Raw genomic sequence first — 23,655 nt, 5'->3', positions numbered from 1 at the left:
CCTTCCAACAGGACAATGACCCTAAGCACACAGAAAGAGTGGCTTATAGACAACTCTGTGAATGTCCTTGAGTGGCCCAGCCATTGAACCCAATCAAATATTTCTGGAGAAACCTAAAAATGTGTGTCTGCCCCCATCCAACCTGACAGAGCTTGAGAGGTAAAGAGGGGAGGAGATAATTCCCAAATGCTGATGATCAAAGCTTGTCGCATCACACCCAAAAGATTTGAGGCTGTAATTGGTGCCAGAGGTGCTTCAACAAAGTATTGCGCAGAGGCTGTCAATAGTTATGTACATGTGATTTATTTTTTTTATTTTTTTGGAAAGATTTCAAAACTTCTTTCACCTGTTGGGTATTGTTTGTAGAATTTTGAGGAAAATAATGCATTTAATCAATTTTGGAATAAGGATGTAACATAACGAAATGTGGAAAAATTGAAGTGCTGTGAATACTTTCTGGATGCACTGTATTAAACATGTGGCAACATGCTAAAAATCACAGAGATAGGAAATTATTGAGGTCACACAGATAGACGAACAGACAGACAGATAGATAGCTAAAATTGAAGGAAACACCTAGAAGAGCAAAATGTAGAGATATTCTTTTCTATTCTGCTGCTCAATAAAGAGACCAGTGTCTAGCTTATCTTTATGAAGTGAACATTAAGTGCATCTGTGCTGAATGAGAGCAGGTGTGCGCTGACAGACTGAACCCTGCTGTGAGAAAAGCTTCACATTCACTTCCTCCCGCATTCTTCTGCCATACTTCCTGTGTCACCCCAGGGCCGCTTGCCCTAAAACAGCCTCAAAGAGCAGCACAGGTAATGCACACCTCCAGATAGACCTGAATGCTCAGAACTAGACGTCAGGCTGTGTGTGTGTTTGTGTGAAACAGACTGAGGTGTGAGAAACGTTATGAATATTGCTTTAGTGGTGCTAGTGGAGGTTCTGCTGTCTGAAAACACAAGTTGTTTGTTTATTCTGATCTTGCTGTTTTTCCAGACACTCTTGTTTTACTGCATCTCCTGCTATTCACCGTGCCCTGGTCTACACACCCCCATTGTTTTGTCCCTTCATCTTCCCCTTATGGTTTCCTCCAGACACTTTTAATAACATATGTGAGACAGTGAATGACAGAAAGAGATGGAATGATGAGAGAATTTCTCCAACTTTGCATCATCAAGATTTCTGTAATGTACAGCATTCTGCCACAACAGATTTATAGATCTTCCTGCAGGCTACATTGTTACCCCAGCAGGTGGCGGTAACATTCTTGAGTGAGTTATTGAATGATTTACCAAAATATTTGTTTAAAAACACAAATTATTTCAGGAATGAATTAAGTGACTGTTTTAATGGATGAGTCACTGAATTATTCATTTAACTGATTTATTTAAAAAAATATGGTTAATTTAGAAATGAAAAAGTTAACGCCTTTATGAATGTCATTGAAACGTTCATTCAACCAATTTCAGATTCATTCAGGAATTAAATAATTCACTCAACTAATTTGCTATACAATATTAGACAATAGTATTGATTAAAAAGGCTATTATATGTATTAAAACTTTAATATACCTGGTTAAAATGACAAATTGCTGGTTACGGTTGTATTAAATAATACATGATTGCATATTTATCCCAAACAAAAACTACTGCTGCAGTACTGTGGCACAGTTATACTTTGATATATATAGAAGGATCATTATCTTTACTTACTAATATGTCTGGATCTGGGCCTTGAGGTGTGTAGACAAGGGTATTCTGGTACTGTTCTGGGTGAGGATCTTGCAAGTTCTGATGGAGTTGAAGTACATCTCTGATTACCTTGGTGCTTTTGTCTCTCTCTTCAAGAGCATCGGTCGTGTAATTGCAGTATTAGTCTGTATAAAAGCCCAATTAAAAGAGCATCAAGTCTCTCGCCCATAAAGAACATTAACAATGGGCAATTACACTTGCGATGTCTGATTCAGATTTACTTACTGAAGTCATTTAACAGAGCAGCTCTTTCCGTCATTCACCTTTGCGTTGCTGTTTTCATTATTCTTTGCCACTTGAATGAGCTCGTCACTCCACCATCATCTCTGTAAAGGAAAAGCATTACTCATGTGTGAACGTACAAACCTAATGGAGACTCGTCATTATCAATGAAGCGCCAGACTGCTGTTCACTTTTAACGAGTGACAATTGCGGCTTCCTTCTAAAACTCTGCAGCTGCTTTCAGCCCAATTCATGAAACATGCAAATACACACACACCAACCTGGCGGATAATCATGTTACAGCTTTCAACGGTTCCTCTTTCTCTGCGGCTGATTATAAGATGTGAATTTAACAGTGGCAGAGGTTTAAATGCGTCTGTTCTCATTGGCATATGAATGGTTCCTGAGATGGGCTGATGGAGGTGGAGGCGTTTAAACAGCTGATTCCCCGTCTGATGTGTCAATGATACACTGACTTGAGTAAAGGTGCTATTTTAAATATGTTTGGAGGGAAATATGATTATGGAGCTGCGTGTATCGTTGCTTTGCTATGTCTGCTTTTGGGTTTAAAATTCAATGATCTTTGATTATAGCAATTAGATGATAAATGCATTTGATCAACGACTAATCCACATCACTTAATATCTGGATTAGAGCTCTTGTTCTATGATGTACAGTTATGTAGTACCAAAGAACATTTGTCTGTTTTAAAACTAAAAGATTATTCATATTCAGTGCTGTCACAATACTTTGGAAATGTTTGGTTTGATTGAGCTGCTGTTTGTTATATTTGTTAACACTTACTTGTTGCATTGTATCACAATCCTGCTTTCCCGTCATTGAGCTTTGATCTTTCTCACTGTGTGCAGATCTCCTGGCAGTGCCGAAGCATCCGTATGCAGCCATGGAGAACTGGGGCCTGAGTGTGTTTGTGGAGCAGAAGATCTTGTTGGATCCTGACGTCTCCTCCTTCTCCTATCAGATGGAGCTCACCATGGTGGTGGTGCACGAGATCTGCCATCAGGTAAAACACAGTTATTTGAGTAACAGGAGCATATGAGCTGCTGTGTAGCTTCAGATCAATTAACAGTCACAGTAAAACTCCATCTTGCTGGTTTATACTGTATATATAGGTGGAGAAGCAATATCAAATGTGTACATTATAAATTTAGTCCAGTCATATAAATGGACCAGTCACTTTTCTGAACCTCAATTTGAGATGCACAACTTGAATCAGGCCTCAAAGGGGTTTCATTTTTGGATAATAATGTTTTAATTATAAGTCAGTTTTATTTACACAAATGTCGATTTGTTAAAGGTTCATTCTGCGCGTCAACAAGAGGGAGCAAAAGAGATCGCTATCATTCATTCATTCAAATAATTGAATAAATAAATGTAAAAAAATAAAGTGAATTTAGGGTTAAAATTCTACATGTAAGTCAAGCAATGCTATTTTTATGAAGGTACTAACTATAAAGGAATTAATATTTAATTTAATAGGTATTGACTATGTCTGGCCCAGATTTGATTCCAGTTCATAAAATAAAATAATAAAATAAAGTGAAATATGCAGATTAATCGATTAACCTACTGAAATAATTATTTGCTGCCCTAATGTTAAGGAATTCTAATAATTATGCTAATCAAACCCATTAAAAGTTTTTCTTCCTTGACTCAGAATATCCTGTCAGTGCTTTTACTGGTGATACTTTAAGCGTATTACATCAAATTTATCACCTTTTGAATCTGTTTTCTTACTCTAATTCCAGAAGACAGAGGGAGGGAAAAAAAGCAGAAAGAGAATATCTCCAGGAGTCCGAGAGTAGAAGAGAGTGTGAAGATGGTCATGTGTTAAATTAAAGGGCAGAACAGCAGTAGATATAATTGGACATCTGGAGAATTTGATGCACAGCTCATATAAAAAGAGCTTCACACATCACATCCATTGGGATTGTGATAGTAAAGCTTTCTTTCCTTTATCCCCTTACTTTCTCACTGTTTCGCTCTTTATTGTCTCTCTTTTCACACGTCTTTCTTGTGTTAAATAACCTTTTTTTTTTGTATCTTTGCATCATTGCAGACTAGACGCAGATCAAACAAGTAGCTTTTTTTTCTTTTGGCATAAAATGATGTTCAGTAAATGACTTTAAGCTCACAAATGCATCATCCTTATGAATTGGAAAGGAAATGGTGGAATTATTCATTGCATATGCTCATTTTCCACCGGCTTTTGTTTACAGCTCTTATATCGCTGAGATCCTTGGATTTTAATCTTTTGTTATGGTGGATTATTTACAAATGTATGGTAAGCCGTTTTGACTTTTATTACTTCACATGATATGAATTCTTGTCATCAACAATTCAATTTTCACTAGTTAAAATGCTAATTCTTGATATCAGGAATTGGATTTCTACTAGTAGTAATGGCTATAATTGATATCAGGAATTACATTTTCACTAGTAACAATGTTAATTCTTGATATTAACAATTAAATGTTCATTAGTTAAAATGCTAATTATTGATATCAGGAATTAAATTTCAACTAGTGTAAAATATACTTCTTGATATCTGTAATTGTATTTTCACTAGTTAAATAGGATACCTTTCAAATTTAATTGTTCATATCAAGAATTTATTTTTTTAATAGTTACAATTCCAAATTCACATTTTAGACATACAATTCTTACTATTAAAGACCTTTGTTTTTGATATCAGTAATCACGTGGTTACTAGTGCATATGTCTACAAGTAACAATTCTCATTTTTGTTATCAGTAATTCAAATGTCACTGGTAACTTTCTGGTAACACTGAAACACTGGTAACACTGGTAAATTTCTGCTATTATGAATGTGATTGTTACTAACAAAAGTCATATTAAATATCAGAAATTACAAATGCAACATGTTGAAATACATTCACAGATATCAAGAATGAACAATTTAACTAGTGACAAATGAATTGCACATTTTTAATAGTAACAATGTAATTACTGATATCAAAAATAAAGGGGTCAAAGACGTTACGATGTCCGCATCAAAAGACATGTACAAAAGTGATTTTGTGTCCATAGAAAGCACATTAAATGTAAGTAAAATATCTACTTTTAAGGTTTCAAATAAGTTTTTGGAGAATAAAATGTCAAAATTTGGTTGAAATAATGTTACATTGTCATTCAGTGTAACACAATATTTATGCAAAAATTCAAACAACATGCTTATTCTGATGTGTACATAGTAAAATATCTAAAAGAATAATGGAGCATACTAAATTTTATTTTAAATTAGTAAAAAATTCTTACTGACAAATGGGCAAAACCTAGGATAGTGGCAAATGTTAAAAATGTAAAATTACAACTCATTAGTATTTGGGGTGAAAGTAATTAGTCTTTTAATATGTCATAAAATGATTTTTGTTGTAAATATGCCTGACAAGATTGTTACACTGAATGACATTTTACTGGGTGTCTTCTGTAAATCAGGGGAAAATGTATGATATTTATTTTTTGCTCAGAAAAACAAAAACAAAATTGCAATTAAATAAAACAGAAAACTTTTTTTGGGGGTGAAAAACTACAACAGTTTAAAGCAGTATTACACTTTTTTATGCTTAAACACTTTTTCGTCTTTGACCAAAAGGCTTTTACTAGTAAGAATTATATTGTGGTGATATGTGCAATTGGAATTTTAATTGGATATCAGTTCTTATCCTTATCTTGATATCCAATGTGCAATTGGATATCAGTTATTGATATCACCGATTAAATTTGAATGGCAGTCTAGGGTGACATTTAACTAGTGAAAATACAATTATAGATGAAGAATTACATATTTTTTTACTAGTTGAAATTTTATTCCAGATATCAGTAAGCATTTTAACTAGTGAAAATGTAATTTTTTATATCAATAATTAACATTGTTACTAGCAGAAATCCAATTCCTGATATTTAGAATTAGCATTTTAACTAGTAAAAACTGAATTGTTGATATCAAGAATTATATCCTGCAAATGAATAAAAGTCAAAGTGGCTTGCATATTGCCATTCCCAGGATATAAATTCTTGATATCAAGAATAATACTTTTTTTACTAGTTAAAATTTAATTTCTGATATCAATAATTACCATTTTAACTAGTGGAAATGTAATTGCTGATATAAAATATAGCCATTGTTACTAGCAGAAATCTAATTCCTGATATCAAGAATTAACATTTTAACCCTCTGGAGTCTAAGGGTATTTTTTGGGGCCTGGAGAAGTTTTGTCATGCCCTGACATTTGTGCTTTTTTTCAGTTTCTTATAAATATCTAAATGGCTAAAGTCTAATCTCACTGTAATCAGAACAACTGGGCTATAATAATATGTGAGCAGCATGTATGTACATGATTTGTTTTTTGAGAAAAAAATTTTTATGCGTGGTTAGTGAAAAACTAAAAATGTTAAATCACTTGAATAAGGCAATAAAACACATACAGAAAATTGGTTCCCGGGACTTTTGAGAACTGGAGCTTGTACCCTAGAATTTTTTTTTTCTAAATTATGTGAAAATCATCTTGTTTACTCACTTACAGAAAACAATATATTGATTTAAATTTTCTAAGACACTTTTTGTTGGTAAAAGTCATATGCGAGTAGGCGTCAACTATCATGAATTCACACCTGAGAAGACAAAGGCCTGCATAATGAGCTGCATAATGAGCCATTCAGTCAGCTGTGTCACTGAGAGGATGAGTTACAAGAAAGAATTTGAGGACAAAATAAATCTATATAATTTTTATGTTTGCAGTTTATTTAGAATATATTTAATTATCCCACAACATAATTTAATATTCACTTGTGAGTGCAGTTAAACAGTTTATTAGGAACAATCAAAGCTGACTTTCAAACATCATTACTCCAGTCACACAATCCTTCAGAAATCCTTTTAACAATCTTATTTTCTACAAAAAAAAAAAAAACATTTATTGTTATTATTATTATTATATTATTATTATTATTAATGTTTGAAAAGAGCTGAGAATATTTTTTGCAGGTTTTTTAGGGGGGATAAATTGAAAGAACAGCATTGTTTATTACATTTGTTACAGTTACATTTATTGGTACATTTATATTATTTACATCAAGCTTTTGAATGGTATAGTAGTCAAGTCAATTCAAGTCTGCTTTATTGTCAATTTCCACATGTACAGTCCATACATACAGAGAATCGAAATTGCGTTACTCTCAGACCCCCGGTGCATACAGATAACATTAACATTAAAGCCTAAAAAAATAACTAGATCAAATATAAAATGTAGATACAATTATACAATAAGGGAATTATATAAAAAAAAAAAAAAAAAAAAAAAAAAAAAAAAGACATATAATAAAAATAAAAGTTAAAAATAAAGTTAAAGTTAAATAAAGCAGCGCAAGGTAAATGACAGATATAGTGCAAATCAATGAAGTGAACAACAGTGCAGTTAAAAGATTTTTTAGTGCAAAAAAATCACTTATTAAAAATATCTTAAGTCTGATTAAAGTGACAAGTGACAAGTGACCAAGAGCAGTTATTTAACTGACTGATGAGGTAGTTCCATGCCGAATGAGGTAGTGAGCGGTGAGTGAGCAGACCAATGCTGCACAAGTGACTCGTGCATGTCATCATATAATTAGTGTGTGTGTGGGGGGGGGGGGGGGGTTCATAGTTCAGTGGTGCCTGGGGAAGAAGAGGGGAGGGGGGGCAGGTTCGGGAGGGAGTTCAGCTTCCTGACAGCCTGATGGATGAAGCTGTCCTTCAGTCTGCTGGTCCTGGCCTGGAGACTCCGCAGTCTCCTCCCTGATGGTAGCAGGCTGAAGAAGCTGTGTGATGGGTGAGTGGGATCACCTGTGATGCAGAGGGCTTTGCGGGTGAGACGTGTTCCATAAATGTCCTGGAGGGAGGGTAGAGAGAGACACCAATGATCTTCTCAGCTGCTCTCACTATGCGTTGTAGGGTCTTTAAGCAGGACGCGTTGCAGGCGCCATACCACACAGTGATGCAGCTGGTCAGGATGCTCTCGATGGTGCCTCTGTAGAATGTGTACATGATGGGGGGGGTGGGGCTCTGGCTCTCCTCAGTTTGCGGAGGAAGTAGAGACGCTGCTGTGATTTCTTGGCCAGTGCTGCAGTGTTGTCGGTCCAGGAGAGGTCCTCTGTGATGTGCACACCCAGGAACTTGGTGCTGCTCACTCTCTCCACAGTCGCACCGTTGATGGTCAGAGGAACGTGCTGAGTGTGTGCTCTCCTGAAGTCAACAACAATCTCCTTCGTTTTCTCCACGTTCAGAGAGAGATTGTTGTCACTGCACCACCCGGCCAGGCGGTTCACCTCACTCCTGTAGTTTGTCTCATCTCTGTTGCTAATGAGACCCACCACAGTCGTGTCATCCGCAAACTTAATGAAGAGGTTGGAGCTGTGTGACGGTGTGCAGTCGTGGGTCAGCAGAGTGAAGAGAAGGGGGCTCAGCACACATCCTTGGGGGGCCCCAGTGTTCAGTGTGATGGTGCTGGATGTGTTGCTGCCGACCCGTACTGCCTGAGGTCTTCCAGTCAGAAAGTCCAACAGCCAGTTGCACAGCGAAGTGTTGAGCCCCAGCTGACTCAGCTTGTAGATGAGCTGTTGAGGGATGATTGTGTTGAATGCTGAACTGAAGTCTATGAACAGCATTCTGACATAAGAGTCCTTTTTTTCCAGATGGGTGAGTGCTGAGTGGACGGCAGTGGAGATGGCATCATCGGTCGACCGGTTGGACCGATATGCAAACTGGAATGGGTCCAGGGAGGGGGGGAGGGCAGACTTGATGTGTGTGCATGACTAGCCGTTCAAAGCACTTCATGAGGATGGGGGTAAGTGCAACAGGACGGTAGTCATTGAAGCAGGATGGAGATGGCTTCTTCGGGACTGGGATGATAGTGGTAGTTTTAAAGCATGTGGGAATAACAGCCTGACTCAGTGAGATGTTAAAAATGTCTGTGAAGACATCAGTGAGTTCTGCTGCACAGTCTTTCAGTACACGCCCCAGGGATGTTGTCAGGACCCGGAGCTTTGCGGGCATTGATCCTGCTGAAGGATCTCCTCACACTGTCTGGGGTCAGCGTCATCACCTGGTCGCCGGGAGGAGGTGGAGTCTTCTGTGCAGTGGTGCTGTTTTTGTTGCTCAAAGCGAGCGCGAAGAAGGTGTTCAGCTCGTTCAGCAGAGAGATGTTGTTGTCACAGGTCCGTGGTGGGGGCTTGTAGTCCGTAATGGTCTGTATCCCCTGCCACAGGCTCCTAGTGTCTCTGCTGTCGCTGAATTGGTGAGCTATCCTCCTGGAGTGCTGTCTCTTAGCCTCTCTGATGCCGCGGGACAGGTTGGCCCTAGCTGTTCTCAGGCCCACCTCATCTCCAGCTCTGAAGGCAGCATTCCGTGTCTTCAGGAGTCTGTAGACCTCCCCCATCATCCATGGCTTCTGGTTGGCCCGGACAGTGATAGTTTTTGTGATCGTTACATCATCAATACACTTATTGATGTAGGCAGTAACAGTCTCTGAGTACTCCTGGAGGTCAGTGGTGTTTTGCATGTGGCAGCCTGTTTAAACATGTCCCCAGTCAGTTGTGTTGAAGCAGTCCTGAAGAATCACTGATGATCCTTCTGGCCACACTTTAATCTGTTTGTAAAATGGTTTGGCGACTTTAATGAGTGGTCTGTATGCAGGCATTAGGATAACAGTGATGTGATCTGAGGCTCCGAGGTGGGGGAGGGGGAGGGCTTTGTAAGCTCCTCTCTGTGTGGTGTAAACAAAGTCCAAAATGTTATTACCTCGTGTTGGAAAGTTGATGTGCTGGTGTATTTTTGGAAACACACTCTTAAGGTCAGCATGGTTGAAATCCCCAGCTATGATGAGAAAAGCATCCGGGTGTGCTGTCTGCTGCTCACTGATGTGTTGGTACAGTTCATTAAGTGCGTCGTTCCTGTTGCTGGTGATGTTGAATGGGGGAATGTACACTGAAATGAGCAGTATAGCAGTATATTCCCTCGGCAGATAGAACGGCCGGCACTTAATAATCATAAACTCCACCAGGGTTGAGCAGTGTTTGCTGATCCAACAACAGTATCGCGGCACCACGCGTCATTGATGTAAACACAAAGCCCGCCGCCGCGGGTTTTTCCGCCCGCGACGAGAGCTCTGTCCGCTCGATAGCACGTCAGCTGGTCGAGCTGAATAGCGCCATCTGGAACGCTGTTGCTGAGCCATGTTTCCGTGAACACAAAAACACAACAGTCTCTTACAGTCCTCTGAGTTGAGCGTAGTAAACGAATGTAGTCCAGTTTATTGTCCAACGAGCGTACGTTAGCCAGTACGATGGTGGGGACAGATGGCTTGTGTGGGTTAGCCGTTAGCCTAGCCCGGATACCTCCGCGCTTACCCCTCTTCTGCTTCCTCTCACGCCGCTTGTGGCGCCTCCGCTGCGGGCGAGGTGCAGTAGTGGGGGTCGATGATGGTGAAGGCCTCCGTAGCAGATCGAGATCCCGCAGCTGTTCCGCTTGCGCGGAGTTTAACTGTAAAAAATGCGGTTCTGCTGACATCGAGCAGAAACTCGCGACTGTAATTGCACTTACAGACAGGTAGACGTGACGACAACGTGCAAAAACACTGCGACTCACAAGACAAAAAACACGAAAACACCGTTCTGTCGGGACAGAGAGAAGCCGCTGCGTGTGGCCGCGCCGCCATCTTAAGCAATAGTAGTGTATATTGTTATTGAAACTTCATAATATTTCACATGATTATACATTTAGTCAGGAATTATAGTTTGGAAAAAGTCTTTGGAAAAGGTCTAACTAGTAAAATGTTTACACGTTATGTGAAAACTAGTACAAGTATATAAATAAATAAAAAGAGACTTACTCATGTTTATGATCTCTGTTTATGATTTATGAAAGTGCTTCATTATTTTTTTCTGAGGAAATCCAAATCTCAAATCCTCAACCACATCACATCTTTTTGGGGTGAATTATGTCTTATTCCTCTCATCGCCGAAGCAAACAGTAAAATAAAATAAACTTGAAGAACAGTCTCGCTGCGTTGTCTTCTGTTGTGTGGGCGTATTCAAGCCGCGCGCTTCAGTGAAACATTTGAATCTCAAAAGCGCGCTCGGCGCGGGGGCGTGGTCGCATTAGAAGATAATGAAGGGTGACGTGAAAAACGGACATCGCGTTGTTTTCATATGGATTACTTTATCACAGAATATTTGTTTTCGGCAGCACTTGTTTAGTTTAAAAGTAGACATGTCAGGCTTTCTATAGATATCTCTCTCATGTCTCTTCGTTGAGTATTCACTGAGTTACAGTTTATTTTAATGACGCGTTTGTAACTGAAGATCAGCGCAGACAAAGGCTGCAGACAGTACTCCTTGTTTGTTATCTTTATTTTTTATAAGTGCACAAAGTTTTATTGTTATTATGTCTGTATACAAAAAAAGTAGACCCTTTACAGATTCGATGCTCTTATCTGTACAATCAAAACTGAAAGTGTAATTTAAGTTCTTTTCGGGGTTATCAGGAGAAAATACCCCAAAACGCGTATACGCGTTAATCGACTTCAGAGGGTTAACTAGTAAAAACTGATTTCTTGATATCAAGAATTCATATCCTGTGAAGGAATAAATGTCAAAACGGCTTGCCATATTCCTCATGTGCTGCTGAATTGCAGCTCTGCATTGTGTTCTAGACGCCTTTGCTTTGATAAAAGCTCAATGAATGGGACAAAACAATATGTCTGCAGTTCTTTCCTTTTATCTTTTTGTTTGTTTTCACTTTTTGACTTATTTGTAGGGAGAAGGAAATAAAGGAAGACAATACCCTCATCTCTATTTCCACACAGATAATACAGCTCTGTCTGAACTCACTCTGAACCTTATACAGTAAAACACTCTCACAGGGAGCATGAAATCGTGATATTATTTCAGAAACAGCAATAACGTGCATATTTTATATTTTTAGAGCTGAAATTCATGAGGGTATCCCAGATCAGACTGTTCTCTGCATATAAACCCTAGTTTTATGATCAGGAATAATTGAAAGGCAGCAGCAGCAGAGGCTGGAACTTTAATATTCACTGGTGATGCTGTTTACAGGCAGAACACTGAAATATGTCAAATACCGTCCTGCATTTCATTAACATCCCCACTGAATTCACACTTATGTATGATGTGTACAGCACACTATATAGTGTTTGTGCTTTAAAAATACAGAATACGCTAATAGAGTTGAGTAGTTACAGTTCTATTTCATTTAAGTCTTTGAGATCTCAATACACATTTAATGTGTTGCAACGAATCTTGATTTCTGACACACTGCAAATACATGTATGCTTACCAACCTGATCTTATGAGAAAGTGACATTCTTTTATGAATCACTATGATGCGATTCGTTCAGAAGCATATGATTTTTAGTAAAAAAAAAGAAAAAAAAAAATCAAAACAAATTTGGCAGGGACGTGCACAGACATTTTGAGGGGCAGGAGCTCAAGTCGAAAAAAAGGGCACTTCTAATATTTTATATATATGTTTAATGCAGGACATGAATGTATTTAACCTGCAGTTACAAATGCATTAATACTGTTTTGATATTTTAAATATAAAACATTGAATACTGAAATGTGAAATTATATATATATATATATATATATATATATATATATATATATATATATATAATATATATTATATATATATATATATAACCAGTAGGTGGCAGCAAGTCACTGTTAATAAGTGAGTCATTGCAACTGAACCAAATCATTTAAACGGTTAATTCATTCAGGAACAAAACAGCGTCATGTTGCTCGGAGAAGCAAATTAAATTATATTTGTTGGCAAAAGAGAGCAAAAATAGTCAATATTGTGTTTAAACGTGTATTTAATATTAAATTCTTATTTATTGAACTGCTGTATAAAATCAATATCACATTTGTAATCATGCTGCTTTTTGGTGGAAACAAACGTCAGTCTTATTCTGATACGGATTAACTATATGAAATTATATAAATATATAAATTTCTGCCCCATATCTTGAATTTTGTGATCATTCTAAATGCATTTTCATAAACAGAATCATGAAAGAACACACTATGGTCTAAACTACAACCTTATCTAAACTTTAGCTTAATTAAGTTACATGGTAGCTCTCATGAGTCATGGATGTTAGCAAGACAAATTCACTACAGGTCCTTCTCAAAAAATTAGCATATTGTGATAAAAGTTCATTATTTTCCATAATGTAATTATAAAAATTAAACTTTCATATATTTTAAATTCATTGCACACCAACTGAAATATTTCAGGTCTTTTATTGTTTTAATACTGATGATTTTGGCATACAGCTCATGAAAGAAATTTCTGAACGAATAGGCTGTTCCCAAAGTGCTGTATCAAGGCACCTCAGTGGGAAGTCTGTGGCAAAAAACGCTGCACAACGAGAAGAGGTGACCGGACCCTGAGGAAGATTGTGGAGAAGGACCGATTCCAGACCTTGGGGGACCTGCGGAAGCAGTGGGACTGAGTCTGGAGTAGAAACATCCAGAGCCACCGTGCACAGGCGTGTGCTTTTGAACCAGAAACAGCGGCAGAAGCGCCTGACTTGGGCTACAGAGAAGCAGCACTGGACTGTTGCTCAGTGGTCCAAAGTACTTTTTTCGGATGAAAGCAAATTTTGCATGTCATTCGGAAATCAAGGTGCCAGAGTCTGGAGGAAGACTGGGGAGAAGGAAATGCCAAAATGCCTGAAGTCCAGTGTCAAGTACCCACAGTCAGTGATGGTCTGGGGTGCCATGTCAGCTGCTGGTGTTGGTCCACTGTGTTTTATCAAGGGCAGGGTCAATGCAGCTAGCTATCAGGAGATTTTGGAGCACTTCATGCTTCCATCTGCTGAAAAGCTTTATGGAGATGAAGATTTCGTTTTTCAGCACGACCTGGCACCTGCTCACAGTGCCAAAACCACTGGTAAATGGTTTACTGACCATGGTATTACTGTGCTCAATTGGCCTGCCAACTCTCCTGACCTGAACCCCATAGAGAATCTGTGGGATATTGTGAAGAGAAAGTTGAGAGACGCAAGACCCAACACTCTGGATGAGCTTAAGGCCGCTATCGAAGCATCCTGGGCCTCCATAACACCTCAGCAGTGCCACAGGCTGATTGCCTCCATGCCACGCCGCATTGAAGCAGTCATTTCTGCAAAAGGATTCCCGACCAAGTATTGAGTGCATAACTGAACATAATTATTTGAAGGTTGACTTTTTTTGTTTTAAAAACACTTTTCTTTTATTGGGTTGGATGAAATATGCTAATTTTTTGAGATAGGAATTTTGGGTTTTCATGAGCTGTATGCCAAAATCATCAGTATTAAAACAATAAAAGACCTGAAATATTTCAGTTGGTGTGCAATGAATCTAAAATATATGAAAGTTTAATTTTTATCATTACATTATGGAAAATAATGAACTTTTATCACAATATGCTAATTTTTTTGAGAAGGACCTGTATATTTGTCTTTTGGATAATTAGCTGTAAAGTAGAGGCACAGGCAGCTTAGTCTTTTGTTTATCACCACTCACTTCAACACCAAGACAACTGGAAAGGGTGGGAGGGCTTCACTTCTGCGGCTCTCCACCTGTTAGTCAGAGGTGGAAAGAGTACAAAAATATTTTACTCAAGTAAAAGTACCAATACATTACTGAAATTTTATTAAACAACAAGTAAAAGTACCAGTCTAAAAATCTACTCAAGTAAAAAGTAGCTTGTTTAAAAATTACTTTGTTACATTTGAACTGTGAGAGGGTGTCAAACTCAGTTCCTAGAGGGCCACAGCCCTGCACAGTTTAGATATAACCCTAATTTAACACATCTGATCCAGCTAATCCAATCATTTAGGCTTATTTGAAAACTACATGATGTGTGTGCTGGAGCAGGGTTAGAACTAAACTCTGCAGGGCTGCGGCATCCCCGGATTAGGAATATAAATTTCAAACCAGACGTTTTTAATTAAAGGAATCAGTTATTTACAGTAAGACATTTGGATTGTTACCGGATAAATTAAATAAGTATCAACACAATTCACTTTTTGCAGAGGAAACAAGTTTTATCAGAAGTGACATTTAGATGTATTTACACACAGTTTATGTCAGGATAGGAGATGAAGGGATGAGTCGAGGACTCACTGATGCAGTAGAGAAGAACTTTTTATTAAAAAAAACAAGACTACCCCATGAGGAAAAACAGGTTGGCAGGGGCAGGATCAGGACACAACCAGGGAACACACAATTACAAACTGTCACAGGACTGTAAACACAAGGAGAATAAATAGGGAGCAAATGAGGAGGGTAACAAGGGAACACAGGTGGGGCAAATTAACCAATAATCAGGTAACAAGATGGGTGGGGTGAAGACAAGTTGACAAAAAAGAGCACATGCCACACACAAAACAAAAACACATGCACATGGCCAGCTAAACAAATCACAAGCCATGTGCTTGAACAAAACAAGACACAAACATGCAGCTAATGAGAATACTCACAAGCTGCGAGCTACACTTCACAAGACAAAACAGGACATAAAAGCACGCAGCCGATAACATGAGCTGCATGCAACAACAACACAAGAAAACAAGAAAAGCACGCAGCGGAACATAAACCGTGTGCTACACAAAACACAACCCACATGGACAGAAGAGTGCACGGCCAAGCAAACTCGAGACCGCACGCTCCCACAATAAGACAGAACATGGTGCGCTAGTGTCCAGCCCCCCACATGAAACTGAAACTCAACGAGACATGAGTGCCAAGATCCGAACACCACGTTCCAACATTAAACAAGGAAGCAGGACACGCAGACGAGAGTGCATGGCTCGAGGATTCTCACATGAGAACAAGACATGACAGGAGTGCCAGGGCTCTGTCACAAAACCATAAATTACACTAGACCGAAGTGACAGAACCCTGATGCTTTAATGCAGGACATGAATGCATTTAACCTGCAGTTGCAAATGCAGAAATAATGTTGCGATATACAAGACATAAAATGTTGAATACTCATTTGTAATTATTCATTCAGGAACGAAACACCGTCATGTTGCTCAGAGACGCAAAACTCTTAGAATTATTTTTGTTGTCGAAATAGAGCAAAAACAAACATAAAAAAGACAAGACCCCTTGATGCTCTTTAAATGTTTCCCAATCAAACAGCAAGAACAAAAGAGAACAGGCACCTTTGTTTATATTGCTGTGTGTAGAACTACGTTAGCTGCATTTTTTATATTTAATAAATATTTCATTTTAATAAAATGTAAATTCATCCCCTGCACTTTATTCGGGCAGGTGTGTTGACGTAGAGGTTTCTAGATTTAAATCTAGATTTAAATTCAAAGAGACAAAAGCCTATGCATGATGGTGCATTTTATCCGTATCCAAAATGAGGCGATGTGAGCATTATTGAGCACTGAACACGCTCATGCAGTGCATGTTTCATACATACTCAAAGCCGGAGGGCACTCTTGTTCAGAAAGTCCAAAACAGAATGATGAGAGAAGAGGAGGGAGAAAGGCATTTCCTGACCCGACCTGATATTTAGATTTAGGTTTGATATTGATAGGTTTGACAGGGAAAGCTGTGTGCAAACAGAAACACACACATGCACACATATATACATAAATTCATTTATTAAAAAAAAGGGCAATTTCTCTCAAGGAAGAAAAAGGGAAGATGCTCAAGCCCCCTTTGATGCCTATGTGTGCATGTGCCTGAAATTTGCCATCAATTCGACAAAATGCAAAATAGCGAGAGTGTGTTAATGCTAACTTAGGATGTCAGTTAAACATGGAAATATTCCAAATAAACATCAAACACAAGTGTGTGTGAGTGTGTGTGTGTGTGTGGAAAGAGTAAGTTTTCTTATTTATGAATAAGAGAAAGAAAAAGAAACAGAGAGAGAGAGAGAGAGAGAGAGAGAGAGAGAGAGAGAGAGAGAGAGAGAGAGTAAAAGACAGAGATCACACATTTTGAATTCCACTGTAGGCTGTTTCACTCTTTTGTGTCACAGCTCTCTGGAGCTTCTGCTCATCTTTATGTTTTTAATTAAGATTCCATTTTTCTATTCAAACTGTTTCTCTGCTTCAGTCTCATGAGAATCATTGTCATATAGAGTTAAACACGGCTAATTGTTTTCCAGTGTAGATTAACTCAAAGTGCCAGAGTGGGCGGGGCTTATGCTCACCTGTCATATTGATTGACACATTCATTGTGAATGCATTAGATCAGTCCTCATCCCGCGCTTATTCTGTCATATATTAAAAGGTCCTGTCTGTGCTCTAATAACTGGAGCTGGTGGCAAAGTGCCGGTGTCTGATAAATCACTTTTGTATCTCGTTGCTCGCTCCGACTGCCTGCAGAGAATTGATTAGTGGACGACAGGCTGTGTTTTTTATTGCATAAGTTTATCCTTTGGCTCTCTGGGGCTCAGGACCACCTCTCTCTCTATACTGGCTCATTTTAATGTCAGATGCTGTAGCAGTGGATTGTTAGTAGATTTGCCCCCACCAGCGATGGGGTTTATATGTCATAGACGCTCAATCACGGTTAAATTCTCATCTCATTTCAGCCTCTCAGATTAAATGATGCTGCCACAGCCCTTCATCTGCAGTTATTCAGCCAATAACACAAGCCTATTAGAGGCTGATGCAGCTGATGTTGAGTTTTCTTATTTTCCACCAAATGGGGAGGTGACATTCTGCCCTCTGGGTTTGAATATGATTGGAAAGTGAGGCTTCAGTTCTTATGCGTCACATATTTAATGTCTAATGGTTTGAGATGTATAAGTTACACATTAAATATGAGGATAAATGTCTGAGTCTGTCAGTGAGTCTTGATTAAATGACTCACGTCCGTTGGCTGGTGTTTTATTCTATCCTCATTTATAGAAGACGGCGTCTGTCAACACATATGAAATTGGGGATTTCACACCCTCACTCTGAATACTGACAAATAAATAAACTTTGTCACTCAAAACAGAGGGTTTCGAATTTTCATATTGGAGCAGTTTCCAGTTCTACTTCATTTAGTTCAGGTTTACTGAGATTCAGAATAAACTGTCATTTGTTTTATTAGCTCAAACTAGAAGTGTGATGATGGCTCTGTTCCAGAACCTAGTGAGCTGGCTACAAAGGCAATTGCCTTCTAAGGAAGAATCTTCATTGAAATTAAGCCTCATTAAGTGGCTGATTTGATAGGCTGTATAGGCATAAACTCTGTTAATGTGAAGTACAAGACAAATTTGATTCTCATTGTTTAACCCTCAGAGTTTGATGTTAGCATGTTGCTAAGCCAAAAATGAAATTCTGCAATAAGCACATAAAAGTCTTAATAGTGGGTGCAATGTTTATTTTTATTCATACTTTGCCATTTTACATGACATATGTTTATAATAAACATTTTAATATTTAAAGTGTACTTAAAATGACACTTTTATAAATCAAAATATGGCCAATTTAGTCCCACAAAGTATTGAAATTGTTCACTTACAACTGTACTAGTAGTACATTGACATTACTACAAAGTACACTTGCAAAATATACATAAACTTTACTAATACACTTCTTTTTTTGTAAGGGATTTTAGACCATGGTGCTTACGTGCGAGGTTTGAGTTTGTGAGCCATATAATATTTAGCTTGTGCTTAAATACAGCCTAAGGACTTCTTTCCTGTGGTTTTCCAGTTGAGAAGACAATGACCTTTGCCCTGCAGTCATAAACCAGACAGACCTTGTCTGATCCTCCTTGTTGAATGTCATTGAAGGACACTTATGCTCAATTATTCAGGCATTTACTATAAGTACAAGACATTGAGTTTGTTTGAAGACTTCACATCAATAATATATATTATACAATTTAAGGTTGTTTTATAATAATGCTGTTGAAGGTTTTCTCCTTTATCAATCATCCTGTGTATACTGCAGTATAGAGGTATAGTGTAACCTCTTCCCTGCTTGACTTCCTGCAGAGTATCTGTTAATGAAGCAGGTGGGCTGCAGAATCCCTCTGTTTAGCTTTCATCTCACAGACACTGTTGAGGACATAATTGAGCGAAGGTCTCACGGTTTATACCGTTCTTTGACATTCTAGTGTTGGTGAACTACTTGTAACATTCTTCAAGATTTCACTATACCAATCCATTTGCTCTGCAAAACTTTTAAAATGCAATACGTGACGTGATGTGACTCACTGTCCTGGTTCACTGTCATTAGCGTCAGAACCCCTGATAAATCAGAAGAGGACAGAAAAAATCTGTAAACCTATGGGAAGTCACTTGATGTGTAATAAGAAGGTTCCTCTGAGAGCAGAATGCCAGCTGTCTTCTCCACGCTATCAGTCCATGTGTCTGAGTCACAGATGAACGTCCCGTCAGATGCTTTGAGCTGCTGTATGATGTCGTGTTCAGATGAAAGAGGTCTGACTCCTACAGAGGTTTGTGTGCTGCAACAATGAGATCCGGCATTCAGTAGCACATCTGCTTGATGGCCTCAGAGTCTGGAAAATATTCAGCCCATTTAGAACTGCAGTGTTGCATCTTTTCCATTCAATAGCCCTGTTTTGCACACTGTCATCTGCACACAATGGCAGGGGTCATTTGGATTCTTTCTACCTTCCAGATGGGATGTTTCATAATCGAATTCTTATTTTTCTCTGTTCTGTTAATTTATGGTGTCCTTGGCGAAGTGCCCAGGTTTGAATGCTGTGAAACAGAAAAATGTGCTTTAATTGCATAAATGTAGGTAATTGATTGTTTAAGCCACTATTAATCATAGTTCAGAAGCTCTGCTGGATTCTCATTGTTCTATGAAGCCTTTTGTGAACAACGTTTCTGTTAAACCAGAGTGCAACTGTTTACTAGAAGTGTTTATTTGCACTTCTGCTTCTAAAGGTCACAAGGTATTTTTTATGCTGTATTGGACTTTTCTAATAAAATGTGTTTGCCAGTAAGATGTAATATGTTTTTGCAGATATTGGATGAATAGGAGGGTGGATTGCTGTATATTTCTTTTCTATAAATTGAATATTTTGTCCAAATAAACTTTGGTTTCAGTATACCCATAAACACTCTTCTTGTACAAAACAACAAAAACTTCTTGTTATTATTCGCCAGTGAACATAAAATCTATCTTTGTATATGGTCGCTCTGTTTTTTTCTCTTTGGATGAGTGATTGCTCATTTCTTCTCTTCTAGTGGTTTGGGGATCTAGTCACACCAGTTTGGTGGGAGGATGTTTGGCTGAAGGAGGGATTCGCTCATTATTTCGAGTACATCGGGACTGATTTCCTCTTTCCAAAGTGGAACATGGTGAGTTGTTGCACAGAAGTGAGCTCTAAAGTATTCATCTCATTTCATGCATTGAATCATCCATCACTTTGAACTGTTGTGATGTGACACAAACGATTTGTCTCATACATACATACTCACTCATACACTATATAGAGAGAGTTTTGAAGGCTTTCATGCTATTCAGATGTGAATGCCTTAAAATGAGAGCAATTCTTCAATGATTTCCACATACACAAGATCTTAAGCATTTCTTTTTGTGCCAAGATTCAACTAAGCAGAAAACAACAATCCTTTCACAGTTCATTTGAGTGCTATAGATACTCTGATTGCTCAATATTACACACAAAACCAAGAAATTGCACATTTTACGGACATCTACTTCTTGTTTAATCTGTTTCATATTAAATAAAAGAACAGGATGCAATTCCAGTTGTTTCTATCCAGGTATAAAAGCATCACACAGTAACCATCCTGCAGTTCTTCTGAAGGCATTTTTCTACATTAGCATCTGGATGTCAGTATATGTTAAGTGTATATCAATGACTGTTAATTTCATTATTGTAGCATATAACATACATTATGATGCTACACACAACACATTTTCTTGTTTGCTACCTTCTCAATGTCTACATATCTCTTACATTTCTTAATAACATCCACTTTCAGGTTTGTTAAAGTAAAACAACCTGATGAAATAATACAAGGACAAACAGTTCTCTCTCTAGATCTGCTTTTGTTTGAACATAATGGTGTTAGCAATTAGCATAATGCTATTCCAGGCCAGGCTTAGTTGCCTGTAATGCAGCTATTGTGAAGCACTTGAGGCTTCACTCGTAAATGAAATGAATACACAGGTCATCAGCACAGCAAAACACAACCTAGATTTTCTATGTTTATGTCACTTTGAAATAGCAGTCGTGCTGATTATATCTGTTTGGATCTTCAGGTCAACATGACTCACCGACTGTGTGCATTTTTATTATGAGCTAGTTGGAAGATTGTTGTGGGTTGTTGGTCATGATTCAGACCTGATGTGTGGTTTAGACTGGACATACAGTAGTGAAAACTAAGTGCTAAGGGCAGTCTCAAGCTATTCTTTTGCTAAAATGTTTACACCAAAAGTTAAGTATTTAAATTGTTTCATTTTTGTTCATACATATTTATATTAATATGTGTGTGCATTCAGCTCATACATTCACATTCTCATTCACTTTCACATAATGACCTTCCCATCCATCCGTCCAATGCATTTCATACCTCTCTGCTCCAAGCCACCTTGGTTATGGGGCACCAGCCAAGCAGAGAGACCGTTTAGGGAACGTCATTTCAGGGAGCAATTGGGTTTTGATGGTAACACTTCAGTACGCTGATAGGACGATTGTAAGCATTTCCCTACCAAAATTTAGATAAAATTGGGAATGGATTTGACACGGACCTGTAATAGGTCATTAAAACAGCCTATAGGTTCCTTCATCTGCTCATAACTGCTGGACTGTAGGTTTCCCTCCACTTTCTCACATCCATCATGCTAGAGATGATTTCAGAGAGGTTTGGTTACCCATAAGGCATTGCTCCAAAGCCAGACATCACTGCTGTCTCTGGTGTGAATCTTCAGGTGCATGTACAGCAGGTGATGATGTTAAGACACTAATAAGCAGGATCTAAATGAAGTATCAGTGGACGTAAACACCTTGTTGAGAACACATATGGGCCAGATGGAAGCTCTTCTCATTTTATAGAGCACATTACATGACTCCCATAAAATCACCAGCTGTTCTCTTTCTCTCTCTGTCTGTTTTTCTGTATTCACATTCACCATAATGTTGTAAATTTACATGAAGGCCTCATTTGCTGTTGATTCCATGAATACATAATAAGAGCATAAGAGACTTCTTCATTAAAAATTTCACTGATCCCAAAGTTCCGAATTGTATTTTATGTACATTATTATTTAGACTAATATGATCCTCAAAGTTTAAAGCAACTGCCCATCAGAAAATACTAATGAGACAGCTGTCACACAGTGTTCTCTTCTACAAGTCCACTTAAGTGATTATATAAATAGCTTGAGAAATTAGGACAATGATTTCTCTAGAAGTCTCTACTTTCTCTTTTTAAGATCTTCTCTCTGAAGTTAAATATGAGGGATAAATTATTGCTGCAGTTCATTAAGCATAACATGTTTCTTTTTTTTTTTTTTTTAAGTTGACCCAAATATATAAAGGTAAATGTAATTTTGTTGTAATTTTATCCTTCATTAGCTGCTGCCTTTGGTAATTTATATATTAAGAATAAAATCATTTATTTCCATTCCATCTGACAGACAACGTTATTTACAAATAATTAGTAAAAATAAACGTCAAAAAGCCACCCAATTACCACACATTAATCTTAGTTTAGGACTCAGATAAATGTTTTCTGTATTGATTTGTGGACTTTTCACTTTTATGCGAGTCTGTTTTTTGCCTCATGTCATTTCATTAATCTGCTTTTAGCAGAACGTCAGAATATGAGATTATGATTGAGCTTTGATCGCATTATCAGTAACCAGGATTCACTGCGTTAAAAAAAGATGCCTTATTATATTGACATAAACTATTAATGATTTCATGAACATTTGTTTCTTGATTCACTTTCATACGTTGTTTGTTTGAGCTCAAATCCCTTGATTAAAATATCCTGCTCTCTTGGATTAATGTCTTCAACGTGATTCTTAATCAAGCTGCCAAAAGCTTTAATGGGCAAGAATTATTCATAATGATGGAGAATAAAGGTGTAATAAAACATTCAGATTATCAAAGCCAGATGTGTTTATAGCAGCTGATAGCTTGCTGGCTTTCTCTTACTGTATAGTCACACAATTTTAATAAATACATAGATGAGAAAATAATAAAATATGAATTTAGTGTCATTTTGAATTTGATAACTCAGTGCAGAGATTTCGCCAGAGAGCCCAGTATGAAGATGGTCTGGATATAAACCTGCAGTGTAATGCTTTCATATATAATTCATGTGATTCATATTTAATCCATTTTCATGTACGGTAACTGGCAACCCGCCACATTCAAATGAGTAACAGGAAAACAGTGTCACTGCAGAAGCACAATTTACTGAAATGTATAGTTTGTGGTATTACATTTATAGTTTATTTTAGAATGTAGAAGTTGCTCAACAAAACTGTAGCAACAGTTTATTGGTATATTTTAACATTTTATTAATATTATGTTATTCTGTATAACATACTGTTTTTGAACATTTACATTATATGCAAAGGTTATTCAAAGAAAAAACAGTATAGTACCATG

General features: G+C 37.7%; 1 protein-coding gene and 1 long non-coding RNA gene across 2 annotated transcripts in view; one reads left to right on the top strand and one right to left on the bottom strand.

Annotated features, from left to right (window-relative positions):
• The window catches only part of LOC109092761 (thyrotropin-releasing hormone-degrading ectoenzyme-like), a 119,956-nt gene that overhangs the window by 50,608 nt on the left and 45,693 nt on the right, over window positions 1–23,655 (top strand). Inside the window, exons 4-5 of the mRNA XM_042722232.1 lie at window positions 2,850–3,004; window positions 20,255–20,368. Coding sequence (XP_042578166.1) covers window positions 2,850–3,004; window positions 20,255–20,368 — 269 coding nt within the window. The remainder of the gene's footprint in view (window positions 1–2,849; window positions 3,005–20,254; window positions 20,369–23,655) is intronic.
• LOC122137041 lies at window positions 1,665–14,651 on the bottom strand. Its single transcript, XR_006154543.1, has 4 exons — window positions 14,596–14,651; window positions 2,785–2,994; window positions 1,984–2,084; window positions 1,665–1,883 (listed from the first exon to the last, which is right to left on the bottom strand). It is a non-coding gene; the product is annotated as an uncharacterized LOC122137041 (long non-coding RNA).

The sequence above is a fragment of the Cyprinus carpio genome, chromosome B4 (assembly GCF_018340385.1).
Source record: "Cyprinus carpio isolate SPL01 chromosome B4, ASM1834038v1, whole genome shotgun sequence".
Lineage (NCBI taxonomy): Eukaryota > Metazoa > Chordata > Actinopteri > Cypriniformes > Cyprinidae > Cyprinus > Cyprinus carpio.
Note: the sequence above shows the minus strand (reverse complement) of the source record. Positions and strands in the feature narration are given on the sequence as shown.